The sequence below is a fragment of the Chelonoidis abingdonii genome, chromosome 4 (assembly GCF_003597395.2).
Source record: "Chelonoidis abingdonii isolate Lonesome George chromosome 4, CheloAbing_2.0, whole genome shotgun sequence".
Lineage (NCBI taxonomy): Eukaryota > Metazoa > Chordata > Testudines > Testudinidae > Chelonoidis > Chelonoidis abingdonii.
Window position 1 is genome coordinate 26,617,741 of NC_133772.1, and position 16,739 is coordinate 26,634,479.

A 16,739-nucleotide genomic window follows, 5' to 3' on the forward strand; every position below is an offset into this window, starting at 1 on the left:
CACCCCCGCCCGCCGCCGGCCCCGAACAAAGGAGCCGCGGGGTCCTAGCGCCGGCCGCGCCTGGTGCGCCGCCGGGTCCTAGCGCCGCCGGGTTTCCCCGATCCCCAGCACCCTGGTTCCTGAGTTCGTGGGATTCCTCGGATCCCTTATGAGATGCTGGGCATCCCGCGATCCCCGGACCCCACTGGATCTCCTGTGGATCAGCTGCAACCCCCAACAGCACCGGATCCCCTGTGATCCCATGTGTGTATGTCCAAAGCATCCCGTCATCCTTGACCCCACAGATCACCCATGATCCATTATGTATGTTCTGAGCATGTGTCATTTCCTGACCCCACTGGATCTCCTGCCATCACTGATCCATTTTGTATGTGCTTAGCATGATGTGTGAGATCTGTTATGTGCATGCTGTGATCCCTAACCCTGCTGGATCCCCTTTGATCCCTTATGTGCATCCTGGGCATCCCCTGATCCCAGACCTCACAGGATCCCCCAGGATCCCTGAATCTTGATCCACTAAATCCTGCTATTATCCTTGAGAGCCCTGATCCTTTCTCTGGATCCTGACCACATAGATTCCTGATCCCACTGGATGCTCTCTGTGATCCCTACTTGCGTGACCTTCTCTGTAGCCTCTGAAAGCAGATTCATTCTGTGACCCGTAAAAACAGTGAGGAGTCCGGTGGCACATTAAAAACTAACAGATTCATTGGGGCATAAGCTTTCGTGTGTAGAAAAACCCACTTCTTCAGATGCACGGAGATCCTTTTCACCATTTCCTGCCTAGCAGATCCCACCATGATATTTGTCCTCAGTTCCCTAGCCCCTCGATCCTCTGCACTCTGTGATGCCTGTCCTCCGATTGCCCAGCTGTCCCTTGCACCCAACACTTGTGACCCCACACCGGCCTTGATTCCTCACAAACTCATGCCCTCATGACTCCTTGCTTCTGATGTCTCCTCTTCCTGCCCTGTCACCCCCTGAACTTTTCACTTTAGTCCCTAAATCTGGTATTCCTCCATCCCATGCGCCCTGATTTTTCCCTGACTCCCCTCATTATCCCTGACCTTTGAACCCCCAACATGATGTGCCCTGAAACTGATCTCCTGACCCAACCCCAGAGTCTCTCACGGTCCTTTGATCTGACCCTCCCGGGATCCTCTCCTCCACTGGATTCCCCTGCAGACCTGAACTTGATCATGTTCCCCTTGCACCAGGATCCTGACCTTTGCCCTCCCTGAACCTGGTCCCTGAGCCTTACCAAGTCTGATCTCCTGCCATTCCCCTGCCCATCCTGCTCCCACCCCTACTCTGCTACGCCTGGATCTCTGCACTCTCAACCCCTGCATCCTGCCTCTGTTCCGCTTGCTTCAGCCACTTCACCATCCCTCTGAGCCCTCTTTCCTCCCATGCTGCTCTTCACTCCCATGTTGCTCACACCCCTCGCTCCCGTCCTCTGCCCTCTTTCCCCAGGGGGATGGAGCTGATAGCTGTCTCTTGAGACTTTTGCCCTTGAAATCCCAGGAATTGTCCAGAAGCATTAGCATTTTGGGGGGGATCATTTGATTTCTCCAGCACAGTCTGATGCTGGACTCTGGAAAGGCCCTGGAAGTGGGGGAGCGGAGGCTGGTGGAGCTGTCCCTGGTGACGCTTCTTACACTGTGGAGCAGTGTCCCTTCCCCCTCCATTATCTTTCCCTTGCACTAGATGTAGTCAGAGCATCGTGCTTCCTGATCTACTTAGGGCTCCGGCAGAGTTTGCATAATGACTCCTGTGTTTTCAGGGATTTATTGCTGGGCTGTGAAGCAAATTCCCTTTACAGACAAGTTCATGCTGTCGGCTAAGTTCTTTGCTTGTAGACTGAAAATGGTACAGCAGTGAGAGCTGGAGAAAGCCTTGTTAGTTTTTATCTAATCTCTCCTCCCGCTGGGTGCAGTGCAGGAATCTCCCCGTAGTGGGTTTGTCCTGGCTGGCCTGAACTAACTCACACTGTGGCGTTTGACATCCATGCAACTTTTTGCAAGTTGTTGCTTTATAAAAATATGCAGTTTCCCTTCTCCAAGGCTGTTCCTTGCTGAGAGCCTGTTGGCATTTTCCCCTGAGATTGGGCCATGGATTTGCCCTGGTTGGCTTTAATTTCTAGGATCATTTTCAAATCTACTTTTTAAAAAGCATCGGCTGGGTTTAGTGCCAGAAAGAAATGACAGCGCCAGGAGAAGGGCGAATGCTTTATTGCCTCATTGATGCCTGCATCAGAACGCAGCCTCAGCCTGCAAACCACTGGTTTATGAGAGTCGGTCCATGTTTTGAGCTCTGTCTACAGTGGGTGCGTCCTGCCCAGGCGAGTGCAGGCTGTGGTGTCTGGCTATTGGATGCAGAGAGAGCATAGTGGAGTGAAGAAAGAAAGGCCCTGAATGTCAGGACTTGTGAACCTGGCTCTGCTGTTGTGTGATAATAGGCAGGTTAGCCTCTTCAGGCCCAGTTTCCCATGGGGCTTGCTGAAGTTTTGTTGTGTGGGGATGCCTGGGTGAAAAGCGCCAGAGAAGGGCACAGTGGGGAGGAGAGGGTTGTGAATCCTGTTGTTTGTGTGTAACATGTAGAGGCCCAGAGGTGGTCAGGACCTTGGGGGCTGCCTGGATATACACTAAGAGGCAGTTCTTGCCCTGACACAGGTACAGCTAACCTAGCCCAACTAGACAAAGGATAGGAGACTGGAAGAACTGTCTGCCTCATCTCATGGGGGGAACGGAGGCATGGAGAGATTATGTGACTCGCTCAGAATCACACAGGGAGTCTTTGGGGAGCAGCGGAGTGACCCAGATCTCCCGAGTCTCAGTCTGATGCTTTAGCCGCACCACCACCAGTTTTGGAGCTGCAATAACCAGTTGCATCAGCTCCAACATGTACGTCCACAGTGGATTCTCTTTCCGCCCCTAAAGAATTTAAATTAGCCCCAGCTCCCTCCTCCACGAGAAATTTCCAGCCAGCCCTGCTTGCAGGTGGCGTTCAGACAGCACCATGAGGCTGATTCGAAGGGATGTTTGGAATCCTGGAGCTGGCGTGGTTTGCCCCTGGCACCCCGTTGGGTGTGCAGCGCCTGGGTGTGGCAGGGTGGGGGTCACGCTGCTCAAGCGGCTGGTCTGTGGCACAACCCCAAGGTGTTCATGGGGGGGAGGAGGGAGTGGTGGGACGCTACTCGTGCCCAGGAGACATGTCTCCTCTCTCTGCTGTTCTCCCTCTGATCCTCTCCGCCTTCCTTCCAAGCTGCTGGCCCCTATCCATTTACCTTTCCTTTGTGGCTGCTGCCCATTGCCCCCGTCCCTTGGTGCACAGGGGTAGAACTGGGTGTGATACCAAGGGTCAGGGTGGGTTCTCCATCACTGGCAATTTGGAAATCAAGACAGGATGGCTCTCTGCTGTAGGGGTGGTTTGGGGGCAGGTCTCTGGCCTGCACTGTGCTGGATGTCAGGCTGGATTGTCACATGCTCGCTTCTGGCCTTGGAATCTGTGAGCTCAAGGAAATGAAAATGTCCCAACACATGGAATCTGCTGCCCCCCCCCCCCCCCCCGCAGATCCACTTGGCTGGGGGATCATGTCCCAGGGGTGGTGGGGGCAGTCCCAGAGCTCGGGACTCTTTGAGCAGGTCTGGGCTAAGCTCTGGAGAATGATGCTGGGGACAGATTAGTGACTCCGATTTCCAGCTGCCCTGGCTGAGCACATTGGCTGCCGAGATGGTCAGCCGGGAAAGAACGAGCCCTCCAGAAGTGAGTTCTAGCAACCTGGAAAAAGTCGGAATAAGAGTGTCCCCAAAGGGAGCTCTTCCGGAATAGTACTGCCCTTGGAATAACTTCCCCATGTAGACAACCTTGAGCAGGGGCGGCTCTAGGCATTTTGCCGCCCCAAGCATGGCAGGCAGGCTGCCTTCAGCAACACGCCTGCGGGTGATCTCTGGTCCCACGGATTCAGCCGGTCCCGCGGATTTGGCAGCACGCCTGCGGGAGGTCCGCTGAAGCCACGGGACCCGCGGACCCTCCGCAGGCGTGCCGCCGAAGGCAACCTGCCTGCTGTGCTCGCAGCGACCGGCAGAGCACCCCCCATGTCTTGCCGCGCCAGGCACGCACTTGGCGTGCTGGGGCCTGGAGCCGCCCCTGACCTTGAGTCCTGCAGGATCCACTAGGGTGAGCAGAGAGGTTGTCATGGTTTACAGGGAAAGGAGCTGCGCTAAAGGCCTTTCACAGACCCAGACAAAGACCCCTTCTCTGCCCCAGGGCCGCATCCTGGTTCCATCCCCACCTGTCATGTGGCAAATGATCCACTGATGGTGCTGTTTGCATGTCCTGCTTGATTCAAGGAGGCCATGCAGGAGATTCCCCGAGACCAAGGCCCTGCACTTTGTTAACTGACTGATTCTTAGGGCTTCTCAGTCTGTTGGCAGTTTGGCGACCTGCCATCCTCCCACTTTGCAAACAATTAATGCCCTCCCCGCCCCCCAGCCTGTAGGGAGCAGACTCTCTCGGTTTCTGGGTTAGAGGGCTATGGGGTTCAGGGAAGAGTCCTGACTGTTGCTGATGGGGCTGATTTTCTCTAGCAGGGTCTGAGGTGGAGGAGAGCAGCAAGAATGGCAGCAAGAAAGTAGATGCGATGACACTCATTAAGGAAGGTAAGAGCTCATCCAGCTCCTTCCAGCTCAGAGAGCTGCCTGATTCTGTAGTGGGCATGATCTGTTCCTTTGGCCAAGGCTCTTGTTATCTGTGACGCCGGGGGTGGGGGATGGTTAGCACAGGAGCTGTTGTGAATTTGGCATCAGCAGGAAACTTTGTGGCCCTGCTCATGGGTTGAGGCTGTCAGCATCATTTCTCTTTGCCTGGGCCGTACAGACCGGTCCGACGCTGTCCGGCCCTCTCAGAGGAGAGAGCTGCTAAATAGCCGACGCAGCAGGATCTACTCCTGCTCCTAGCTGCAACAGCTCCTCTTGGCTGTGCAAACCACGTCCCCTTTGGGTGGAAATGGGCTTCAGTGCATAGAGCAAACGCGGGGCAGACTTCAACCCAGGCTGTGCCTCTCTGGCCTTGCGCACTGTGGAGCTCTGCAGAGCTGGCCTGGAGCCCAAGCACAGAATGTGGTTGGTGAGGGCTATGCTCTTTGGGGACCCCCACATCCCTTGCAAGGTTGATGTAGCTCCAGCATTCCTGGCCTGACTGTTTCCCAGCTTCAGCTGGCAGCGCAGGGCCTCGGTCTTGCTTGCTGCAAGGGAGGCTCCCGCAGACATTGAAAGCCGGCCCAGTGCTCTGTAATCCCCCCGAGCCTCACACGAGGCAGCCCTGCGATCCAAGTGGATGAATCCCAGAAACCTAGCATACCATATAGCCCTAAGTCAGTCCCTTTGACCCAGTCACACTCGGGGCGGGGGCAGCGTGAGGGCCACAGGCTGTCCCCCAGTTTAAGGCTTGGGATGCGAGGTTTTGGAGCCCCTGGTGAGGCCCTTGTCTCTGGATCGTCTGTGCAGCGCACCCATAAACCGGACACCAAGGTGCCCGTAGCCCCAGCATCCGCATGGGTGGCAACTGCCCCTCCTCCATGCCAGCCTTGCCCTGAGGGGCCTTCTCCAGGGCTGAGTGGGGATGTCAGACTCCATGACCCATTTGACCTTTGGCCTCTACTTGTGGTGGCGGCGGCAGCTGTCCTGTGTCTAGTGAGATCTGAGACCCACCATGCTCATTTCACACAGGCTGTGAACGGCCGTTGGCTGGCAGCAGGGCTGAGCTATGCTGGGTTTGAGCTGGAGCCCCTGTAGTCTCTCTTTGGGGAGCGAGGACATGACTGTCCATTCGCATTGGGTACAAAAGATGGGTTTCCTTAGGCGTGTCTCTTGGCCTGGGCAGCCACAGCCCCACCAGGCTGCAGGGGCCCTTTGTGGCCTCTCCCTTACCACTGTCTCTTGCCCTGGCAGACATGTCTATCTTTGGGCACTGCCCAGCCCACGACGAGTTCTACCTGGTGGTGTGTAACCACTGTAGCCAAGTGGTCAAGCCTCAAGCCTTTCAGAAGCACTGCGGTAAGCCGATTGACTGTCCAGGGTGAGGTTAGCAGCCGGGCCCCTTCTGCGGCCGGCCGGGAATGGGAACCTGGTTCTGTTCTCCTCCCCTACGTTCTCTGGGCCCTCAGGCACCAACCTCAGAGCGGCTCTGGAATGACAATTCTGCTGGTGTCCCGGCCACAGCTGCTGTGTTCGAGATTGAGCTTGGGGCGCAGGGGTCCAGAGGGAAGGCTCTGCCTCTTTTGTCTGCAATGGGGAGAGAAATGCTGCAGAGGCAGCAGCGTGGGGCTGTGCAGGAAGCCGCAGGCCACCCAGGCTACCCACGAGCTGCACTTGGTCTTGTTTTTTGATGTGACTTGTACGCGCCCTTCGCCCTGGCCCTGCAGCCCTAATGCTGCCTGGTGCAGAGGGGCAGCCCCAGGGGGTGAAGGTCTAGGAGAGAAGCCCCCCGCACTCACTGTTGTGGGGCTGGGCCTGGCTCCCTGCTCTGAGCATCGTGATTGGGTGTAGGGGGTCGCAACGCCACGCAGGTGTGGCCTGGCCATCATGATGTGGGGTGGCCAGGTCACATTTGAGTGAGTGACATTGTGAACTGGCGCACGCCCACGAGAGAGGGGCAGCCGGGCCAAACCTGAGTGACGCTGTGACCCCCTGTGCCAGTCTGCAATGCCTGTGGCGAGCCAGACCTGGCCCCACGGGACAGGAGCTGCCGCTATGGGGAGAGTGTGGGGCGGGCTTGCTCTCTGGGCTGGAAGAAGTGTATGTTTGCCTAGGGCCTGGAAACCCACTTAGATCCTTCCCATGACTCCCCAGTGGGTCAGGACCCACCATCTGGGAAACGCTTTCTTAGGGGGACCTTCAAAAAGCATCCCTGAGCTACGAGTTGGCAGCTTGTTTCCCATCCCAGCCATCATTCTCTGTCCCCCCACACCTGGCACAATCCCACCCTCTCCTCCACAGCAGGAGCTGCCTGCTGCTGGGAGGCCCCTGGCAATCAGTGGCAAGGCGAGAGAGTGTGGAAGAGCTAATTCTGGCATCCTGGAAAGGACCGGTGGCGGGGCTGGACAGGGAAGAGCAGCATAGAGAGCCATGTTCCTGGGGTGGGCAGAGCAAGGAGTGCCTGGATGCTCTGCCTGGCCTGGTTGGGTGGCTCCCAGGTTCTGGTGCTGGGCATGGTTCTCCAGGGGCCTGCAGGGAGGTGGAGTGGAGCAGCCTGTTCGGGACCCTGCCACTGCACTGGGGTGTCGAAGGGTCTGATAGCTGTTGGCACGTGTTGGACCCGCTGGGGTCTGTTGGGCCGGCTCCCAAACACAGGGTTTTGCAAGCAAAGGTGATGTACAAGGCAGCTCAGGCTGCTAGAGTGAGGGGGTTGCCTGTTGGGCTGAGTACAGGCCCAGGAGCCAGGACTCCTGGGTTCTTAGCCAGCACTGCCGCTAAATTCAGACAAGCAGGCTGGAGATGGGAAAAGTGGCGTTGCCCAGGCTCCACCCCAGGCCAGCTGGATGGTTCTGTTAAAATGATCAGCAGTGAGATCACTGTTGCTATTTCAGTTGTTGTCATTAGCCTTCAGAGTGAACAACACACTGAGATGAACGGGGCCGTTCCTGTGGGGCTGGCCTGGCTGCAGACTCAGGCGGCCCTTGGTGCCTTTCCCCCGGGGCATTGGAGAGCAGTGTGGGCTGTCCCCCTCCTCTGATGGGCAGGGCCTCATGTGCGCATGTCACTGACAAGGCCTCCCCCTCCCCCGCAGAAAGACGTCACGGACCTCTCAGCAAGCTCTACGCCCGGGCGCAGGCGTCTGCCAATGCCCAGAAGTGCCATGGGGTCAACGGGCAGCCCCCTGCCTGCGGGGGCCACAGCAGCGCCAAGGCCTCGCGAGAGAAGTCGCAGAGCTCCCGCAGCCGGGCCCAGCACCCGCCTGAGAGGCCAGACAAGGCGCAGAAAGACAACCTCTGGTGAGTGGGACGGGACAAAGGGGGAGCCTGCACTCACGTGGGGGGTGAGGTGAGCTCGACACAGAGGGGTTGAGGGGAGCCTGGCTCCACTGTCATGTGAGTGTAGGTGAGCCTGTGCTCCTCTGATGTGAGAGGGGTTGGGGGGCAGCCCCACTCTGGGGAGGGGACCCTGCTCTCTTGTGCAGGGAGGAGGAAGGGGGACGATGGAGAGAGACGTGGGAGAAGGGGCAGTAGGGGAAACCACCCCCTGCTCATAAACCGAGGGACAGAGAACCCCACTCTGATATGGATGGAGGGGGTTGAGGGAGCCCCACTGAACTCTGACAAGGGGGGAGGGGCCACAGGGAAACCCCAGCTGGCTCTGACATGGGGAGTTGGGCTTGCGAGATGCGCTGCTCTGGCTGTATGGCAGGGTCTCAATGGAGACTGTGCCTTTGCCCCCGGGTGCCTGGACCTCAGTGGATGGAGGCGTTTCCAGAGCAGAGTGTCGTCTCCCTCTGTGCGTGCCGGGGCTTGCTCATCAGGACTGTGCTCAGGAAGGATGGCAGACCCAGCGCAATGGGCCCCTCCGAGGAGGGGCAGGGGAATGAGAGCCCTGGACTAGCTCAGCCAGCCCCAGCCCCTGCCAGTGCTTGCACCTCCCATTCAGCCCAGTCACCGCGGCTGGTTGGACTGGCGTCTGCGTGCGACACAGGGGTAGCCCAAGGTCCGTGGCAGGCCGGAGCATACGCCCCCACAAGACTGGTGGGCAGCAGGCCCAGTCCAGGGGCTCAGAAGGGTAGCCCAGAGTCCAGGTCTCACAAGCCCAGAGCACCTGCCCCAGGATGTGGCTCAGGGGCTGGGACCTGGCCCAGACGGGCCTCAGTCGCCCTCTGCTGCTAGGGAGGTTAGCAGCCGTCACTAGCTCATTCCCTGGCTGAGCTCTCGGATCCTGTCCCTTCTCCTTCCAGTTTGTTCATGCCGGTGGTGAATCTGGAGAAGATTTCCAGCCTTCCCAAGCCGGATGGACACGGCATCAAGGTGCCCCCGAAGGCTGCTGCTGCTTCTGTCCCCGGGCAGCCGCCTGCCAGCTCCAAAGAGCCCATGGGGAAGCTGTCCCTGGCAGTGTCGCCCAAAGAGCCACTTGTGCCAGCCAAGGCAGGAGGCGACTCTGTTGTGCCCGCCGATGGTCTGGACAGGAAACCAGAGAGCACCCCTGCCTCAGGGGAGAAGGAGCCGGGCGCCAGCAAACCGCCTCCCAAATCCCACAAGAAGATGGCGCGTGAGTCCTGCTGTTCCTCCTTCGCTGCCCAGTGGGGGTGATGCTGAATCAGGCCAAGGTGACAGCTGGACAGGGCGGTTAGGTGGTGGCGACTCAGCAGTCCTGTGCGATGATGCAGCTGCGTGGCTCAGCGCTGGCTGCCAGCCGTGATCGCTTAGTGGCTCAATGCAGCCTCTCTCCTTGAGCGGGGAGGTGTGGGAGGTGGGCTCTTCTCTGCCCCATGGGCAGGGATTTTGGCATCTCCTTTTCTCTCCTGCCATACACACACCAGCTGAGCCTCTCCCTTCCCAGCCCAAGGAGCACTCCCCTGGTTGGAGCCCAGGAAGAGTGAGAAGGCCACCAGCCAGATTCTGGGACTCTTCTAGTGCCTGTATAGCCCTAAAGAGCCGCATGCAGCTAGAGGGCTGTCTGCTGGGTCCCATGACAGAGAGCCTGGGCCAGTGCCTCAAACCTAGAACTGGGACTCAGGCCATCTGTGTCCCAGTCCCCTGCCACTGACCCACCATGCAGACTTGGGTGAGTCACTTAAATGCTCAGTGCCTCCGTTTCCCCATCTGGACAGTGAGACTAACACTGGAGCTTGTGAGGCTGAAGGAGCTGTTCGCAGTGTTCAGAGATCCTGTTACGTGTCTTTGCATCTCCTGCACTCGCCCAACTCTGCTGTAGTTGGGGTTCGGGGCATTTCAGTCCACCCTGGAAGCCCATGAAAAGCTTTCCATTCATGCCCCGTTCAATAAGCCCCAAACTCCACCTTGCTTTGTAATAACAGATCCTAAGGACTGGGCCTCATTTCTCAAGGGGAAGGTTTTGTATAGCCCCTGCTGCAGTTGTATCTGAGCTCCGCCCCATGGCAAAGAGCATGAAAATAGAGGCAAGAAGCAAGATTTTCCCTTTTGAAATGGCGAGAACCTCCCGGCACAAAAGCCTGTTCCAACAGTCAACCAAAGCTCCAGGCCAAACACAGGGATCTTAGGAAGTTTGGCAAAGACTCTAAAGAGCAGGGTGAGCTCATGGGATCCAGCCAGGCTCTGTCACCGTGCCCAGTAACTGCTGCTTTTACCTCATGCGTCTCAGCTCTGTTTTTCTGCCCTGCAGGGAAGGAGTGTGATTTGAACAGGCAGTGTGGAGTTGTGAATCCTGACACCAAAAAGATCTGCACCCGGCTGCTGACTTGCAAGGTACTGGCATGTGTGAGATGGTTTTCTGGTAGAACAGTAGGAGGCGGGGTGAGTTCAGGTCCCCATACAACCCAGCTGGAGGTTGAAGGGCTCTGCAGGAGGCTGCAGACTGACCTGCCCTCTGGGGAAGAGAAGCGCCCACTGAGGAAGAGAAGCGTTTGCTGTTGCATGGCTACAAAGTGCCACTTTGTGAAGGTCTAATCCAATGGTTCTGAACCTATTTATCATTGTGGGCCGCACATGCAGCTGTCTGTGTTATGTGGGCCACATCCACACAATATATATACTACCTGTACGGCCCTGAGGATGTTACATGGGCCACAGCTGTGCGCTGACAGGGGTGCAAGCAGCCCACGGGCCAAGGGTTGAGAGCCACTGCTCTAGCCCGTTGGAGGAGAAGGGGGCGGGAGATGTAGCGCTGACTGGCTCCAGGAGGCCCCCATGGATTAGAGACATCGCTTCATCTCATGGCTCAGCGGCATGCATGCAGTCAGGGAAACGTGGAGCCTCGGGCCTCTGTTCCAAACACAGGCTTGGGAGGCCCAGGAGAATCTCCACTAGCTGAATTAGTAAGAGGGTCTGTAGCTCCTGCGAGCCTCTAGGCACGGGGGGGGGGGTCCCCATGGAGATCTGATGGCATCCTGTGGTGAGCCGGGGCTGTGACGCTCTCCCCTCCTGCCCTTGTCACAGATTCACTCCGTGCACCAGCGCCGTGAGGTGCAGGGCCGGGCGAAGGACTTTGACGTCTTGGTGGCAGAGCTGAAGGCCAGTTCCAGGAAGGGGGAGTCCCCCAAGGAGAAGAGCCCAGTGAGGAAGGAAGCGCTCCCCGACCGACTCTCACAGGAAGCCTCCTCCGGGGCGCAGACCTCCTTGGTTCTACCCAGCACTTCCCCTTGCCGAGCAAAGCAGCCCCACTCCCACTGTGCACTTCCCAGGTAACGCAGCAGCAGGGAACCTCGGGTTTGCCTCCAGCTACCACCTGTGTGTGTCAGTCTGGGCAGATGCACCCGCCCTAGCATAGGAGGGGGTGCTGTGCAGGTGCCTTTCTGGGGCTGGCCTCTTGCACCTTCCCCGTGCAGGGATCCTAGCAGAACCAGGCCCCAGTGGGGACCGTCTGCCCTTTCCAGCAGTGCCTCTGGCACATAGATCCCCCCTGGCCTAACCCCATCCCTCTGCAGCTTTAACCTGAAGGCCCCCAGCAACGGCAGCTCACACTCTTCTGCCTCTCATTGGGTTCAGGTCCAGGGTTTCCTCAGAGAGCGACCCAGAGGAGCCATACACGACCTGTGGCGACAGAGACCCCGGGTTCTACCCCTTTCCCGTGCCCAAGGGTAGTAGCCGGGTATCGAGCGACGAGAGCGAGGATGACATGGCTGAGGAATCCCACAGGCTGGACTGTCATTATGCAACACGGCCACCACGGCCTCAGGCGGTGAGTGCTTTACGTGAGGTGGGGTGGGTCTCTGCCCCTCTCTGTGCAGAGACCAGTGCCGCAGTGGCACTGGGGACAATGATCTGTCCAGTGATTCTCAGGCCAGTTTGTCAGCATCCTGCTCCCACAGAGGAACTTGGATCTCACAGTCCAGCTGGTACCCATGCAGAGTTGCCACGTTTGGGGCAGGGAAGGAGATGGGGGGTTGAGGACTCAGAGGACAGTCCATCCCCTCTGCCATGCTATGGGCTGGGCTCCTGACCAACGGCAGGGGGCTGCTATGTGGTCTACAGGGGTTTCAGCCTCCCTGATGGCTGTTTCCCCCTTCTCTCTTAATCTCAATCAGTTCTGCACCTTCGGAAGCCGCTTGGTCAGCCCTGGGTGTTACGTGTTCAACCGACGGCTGGACCGGTTCTGCTCAGCCCTCAGCTCCATGCTGGAGAGACACCTCAGCTCACACATGTGGAAGTGAGTGTCCCACTGGGGGAGGCAGCGCCTGGACCAGGGTGGGGCAAGTGTGTCTACGCCTGGCCCAGGCAGTGGGAGTGGGGTGCTTGGGAATGTGGGAGGAAATCGTTCCCAGCTCACATGCAGAGATGAGAGACTGCCTGAGTGGCATCTGCCCCTGCTCAGTTCCTGTGGGGGTTGCCTTCTCTTGTGGTGGGGACAGCTGAGCACTGAGCTGGACAGTTGGCATTTCCCAGTCCAGCCACTCCCCTCCTTAGTCAGCTTCCAGAGGGTGGGGTGAATATTAGCACGTCTGCCTCCCATCCTCGGCCTAGTGCTGGGGTTGCATTGGATGTGATTGGCCTTCACTCTGTTGGGAAGCCCATGCAGTGTGGGCAGAGAAAACGCATGGTAAGATCTCCAGCTGTTCATGGGGGAAACTCACCCTACGTGCACGAGGGGGTGTAATGACCCCGTTATTGTAACCCAGGCCAGGGGAGCTGTGGCAGGCTGCAGAGGAAGCCTTGGGGGACCCAAGGAAGCACTGAGGAGGCAGTTTTCAGGAAGGGAGTTCAGCTGATGTGTCAATCACTTTTGTTCCTTTCAGCGTTGCTAAGTTTAGAGGGTGGCTTCTATTTCAGTCTGTACGGTAATGCCTGCCCCTGCCCCTCTTCCCTTCTGCCTGCAGTGGGAGCGGCAGGTGGGATCCCTCCATGCCCTTCAGGGCATCTGAGGGAGTGAGAGAGGATGGCCATTGTGAGCAGAACCCCAAATAGAGTGGTAGCATATTAAGAGATTACAATAGGCACTGGGGAGCCAGGACACCTGTGTTCTATTTGTAGCTCAGTAACTGACTTACTGAGTGACCTGAGCCAGCCTCTTTACTGCTTTGTGCCTCAATTTCCCCATCTGTATAACAGGCGTGACATCCCCAGTCTGGTGTGGGAGCTGAGGCTGGACTAGCGTTCTGAATGTGCTTTGAGATCTCAGCAGCAGGGAATATTAAGTGCAGAGTCCCTATAAAGTGCTTTGCCAGAAACGTAAATAATTCCTATTAACATTTATCGGGCTGGTTAACACCTCCTTGGCCAGTTCCTACCCCACACCCCCAAATCCCCACCACCTGCAGTGATGCTAAGTCCCGGCTTTCTCAAGCAAGTGGGGCTGGAGCACAGGGCTTGATGCACAGCCCTGATAGAGAGGCGCATGGGAGAGACAGCCGGGGGTCAGAGGGGGAGGAAAGAGCTCTGACGGGGTCAGAGTAGGGAGGAGATGGGTGGGGACTAGAGGAGGAGGCTTCTCGGGATTGGAAGGGCGATGGGTTCAGGGGAGAGGTGGGACATGGCCTGGGATCAGATGGGAGAGGTGACAGCCTGGGGTTGGATGGGGGAAGGGCAGGTGGGTGGGGCATGGGGGAGGCAACCTGGGATCTGATGGGTGAGGAGGCTGGCAGGGTTTGGAGACAGCCCGGGATTGGATTGGAGAAGGGCAGGTGGATCGGGTATGGGGGGAGAATGCCAAGGATTGGATGTGGGAGAGGCCAGTGATTGGATAGGGGCAGGGCAGGGGGGTGGAGAGTGCTGGGAGAGTGCCTGGGATCAGATGTGGTAGGGGGCTGGCAGGTGCTGGAGATCAGATGGAGGAAGGGCAGGGGCTGGGGATGCAGGGACATGGCCTGGAACAGATGAGGGAAGGGCAGGTGGGAGAGATGGGTGGGGGACAGCCTGGGATCAGATGGGGGAGAGGCTGGGGGCGGGATTTGTGGGGTGTCGTTTAAATAAGCAGCAGCCCCTCCCCCCACCTTTCTGATTCTGTTTCATTGGCCTCACCAGGAAGATCCCTCCAGCCGCCGACCCCCAGCTGCACCCAGCCCCATCGCCCGCCGGCCCGGGTTCCTCCACATCCAGCACTTCCCAGATCGGCAGCTCCTTGCTGGCATGCAGCCTTCCCCACGGCACCCCCGGGAGGACCTCCTTGTCCTGTACAGCAACGGCCGCCAGGGAGAGCCGTGGACACCCCAGCCTGAGCTACACGTTGGGCTCGCCCCACGCCGCGGCCGCCTGCAGCCAGTCAGACTGCACGGGCGGAAGCCAGTCCATCACCTCCCCGCTCCCGGCCAACACACCCTCGCCATCCTTCAGCAAGTTGCCTTCCACCAAGGCCAGCAAATCCTCCAAAACCAAGGAGCTGGCGGGCGGCGGGGAGCCAGAGGCCTCGGCCCGAAGGCGCAAGCAGCCTCTGGGCGCCGCCACTGGCCCCCCGTACAAACGGACCTGCCTCCTGGACCCAGGCAAGGGCAAGGTGACCGGCTGCCAGGTCCCCCACCCACCTGCAAAGACCAAACCCTCCCTGGGCTCCCCCTCTACTGCCTCCCTCAACGGCGCCATCTCGCCAGGCTCCAGAGTCAAGCGGGCCGGCCACCTGGACTGCAGGGCTTCCGGCCACCCTCAAGTCAAAGCCTCCCAACTGGAGAACCGGGGCTCCCCCGTGAACGGGCCGAAAGCGCTGCAGGCCAACTGCCTCTCGGACGAGGAGGCCAAGAAGCGCAAGAACGCGGCCACCTACTGCAGGCCAGTGAAGGCCAAGCACCCCACCGCCGCCTCCGACTCAGGCTGTGCTGTGCGGAGGAAGAAGGCCGTCGCCTCGCTGGGCTTCGAGGAGAAGCGGAACGCACTGAAGGTACCTGTGTCCCCCCACTACTCCCCACTGCTATGCACCCCCACAACGGGCTGATCTTCCTGCCCTGCCCACCAATGTAGTGGGCCTTTGGGTCTCCCCATGCTGCTTTGTCGTCCCCCACACCCCATAGCAGTTCTTTTCCCAAAGTCCCCCTCCCCATCCTCGTGGCTGCGTCCTGGGGTCTGTGGCGCCTTCCCAGATGGACACCATGGTTCACGGGGCCCTTCTGAGCCCTGCGGGGCTGGACCAGGCTGCAGAGGTCTGAGCAGAGTGGACACAGGGAGTCACTGCCACAGGAGGGGAGCCCCTGCCCTGGGGCACTGCCTGGCAAGCTGGCTCCTTGAAGCCCAGCCAGCTGGCAGCTCATCCCCAGGCCACCAGACAGTACAGATCCCCAGCATGAGATGGGTTAATAGGACTGTGGTTACGTGCAAAGTGGTCTGTATTCCAAGCACTCTTCGGAGGTGTCACATCCCCAGTGGGTGGCGCTGTTGGGAGTTGGCTGGGGGTGGTGCCTATAGCTGCTCCCTCCCAGCAGGGGCTCAGGCTGAGGACAGGCAGCAGGACATGCTTTTCCCAGTAGGATTTGCTGTGGAATTGAGGCAGAGGCCTTGCCTTGCTGGAGCTTGCAGCACTGCAGAGAATGGTCCTGGGCTGGTGCTGGCTGTTGGGAAGGATTGTGGCCTCTCCTAACAGGAGGCATGTAGGTCACGGCTGGTGTAAGATTGGGTACATGACAGGTACCCCCTAGTCTGTGGGACTGTGGAGTGAGAACAGGGCTGATCAGCTGCTGAACTCTGCCAAGAAACAGTTCTCTTCCCACCTCTGCCCTAGACACGCAGAGTCCTACCTCTGCCCCAGTTTCGCCGTCTGTAAAATGGGGAGATGATCTTGACCTGATTCTCAGGGGCTGTGAGCTTTGATGTGCTGATCTGCTCTGAAAGGTGAAACATGCCCCCTGTACTCAGCCGACCTCCTTTCGGGCTGTGTTCATCACAGCTGCTGGCTTCTTGGTGTCATTACGTTTCTACTGCTTGTGACTCCCATTAGCCCTGCAGGGCAGTCTATTCCTGTTAGACCTGTGGGGCCAGCCAGGCCACCAGAGTCTATTCCTTTTTGTGCATCAACAGAATCAGTCAGTGACCTCTGTGAAATCCCACGAGGGGTCACTTAACTTGGCCTGTCGAACCTTTATTACTGATGACGTGCAACAAAGACAGAGCCTAGCTGGATTCTCAGGTCCCTGGGGAAGTTTGCGGGGTAGGGAATCACGTTTTTATGGGAGGGGGCACATCGCTGGGAAGTCACAGATCTGAACAGGGGCCACGCGATGGCATTTCCAGCAACACAGGACATGCTGCACTTCTCTGAAGGGCTTTGGCACTGAGAGCTCTTATTCAGCTATTCAGCTGCAAGCACAAGAGTGTGCTTTTATTATAAGTAGACGCCAATCAGACACAGCTCTTGGGCTCCTGACAAGTCGCCCTAGTCCCTGAGCCCTGCGGCGGGGGAACATTGGCCCTCCGCACTCGTCTGTTCTGCTCCTTTGTTCTTCTGTGCTGACCCCCTGTCCTCTTGTCTCCTTGCAGTCGAAAGCGCATTAACAAGCAAGTGCCTGTGCGATGCAGACGGAGCCATCGGTTCTGAGGACTGGGAGGCCCTGGGTTGGATTCAGAGGCCACTGCTTTTTATAACTTTATATTATTTTTTTTAAAAGAAAAAAAACTCTATAAAAATACCTCAAGACTC

The 16,739-nt window shown here is 58.3% G+C and overlaps 1 protein-coding gene across 1 annotated transcript; it reads left to right on the top strand.

The window, feature by feature from the left end:
* The first annotated feature begins 4,593 nt into the window (after positions 1-4,593).
* ATXN7L2 (ataxin 7 like 2) lies at positions 4,594-16,739 on the top strand. Its single transcript, XM_032799646.2, has 10 exons — positions 4,594-4,661; positions 5,952-6,056; positions 7,789-7,993; positions 8,944-9,254; positions 10,350-10,432; positions 11,123-11,367; positions 11,672-11,864; positions 12,211-12,332; positions 14,144-14,990; positions 16,580-16,739. Exons 1-10 carry the CDS (start codon positions 4,643-4,645, stop codon positions 16,592-16,594), a joined length of 2,145 nt encoding a protein of 714 aa, XP_032655537.1. The 5' UTR covers positions 4,594-4,642; the 3' UTR covers positions 16,595-16,739.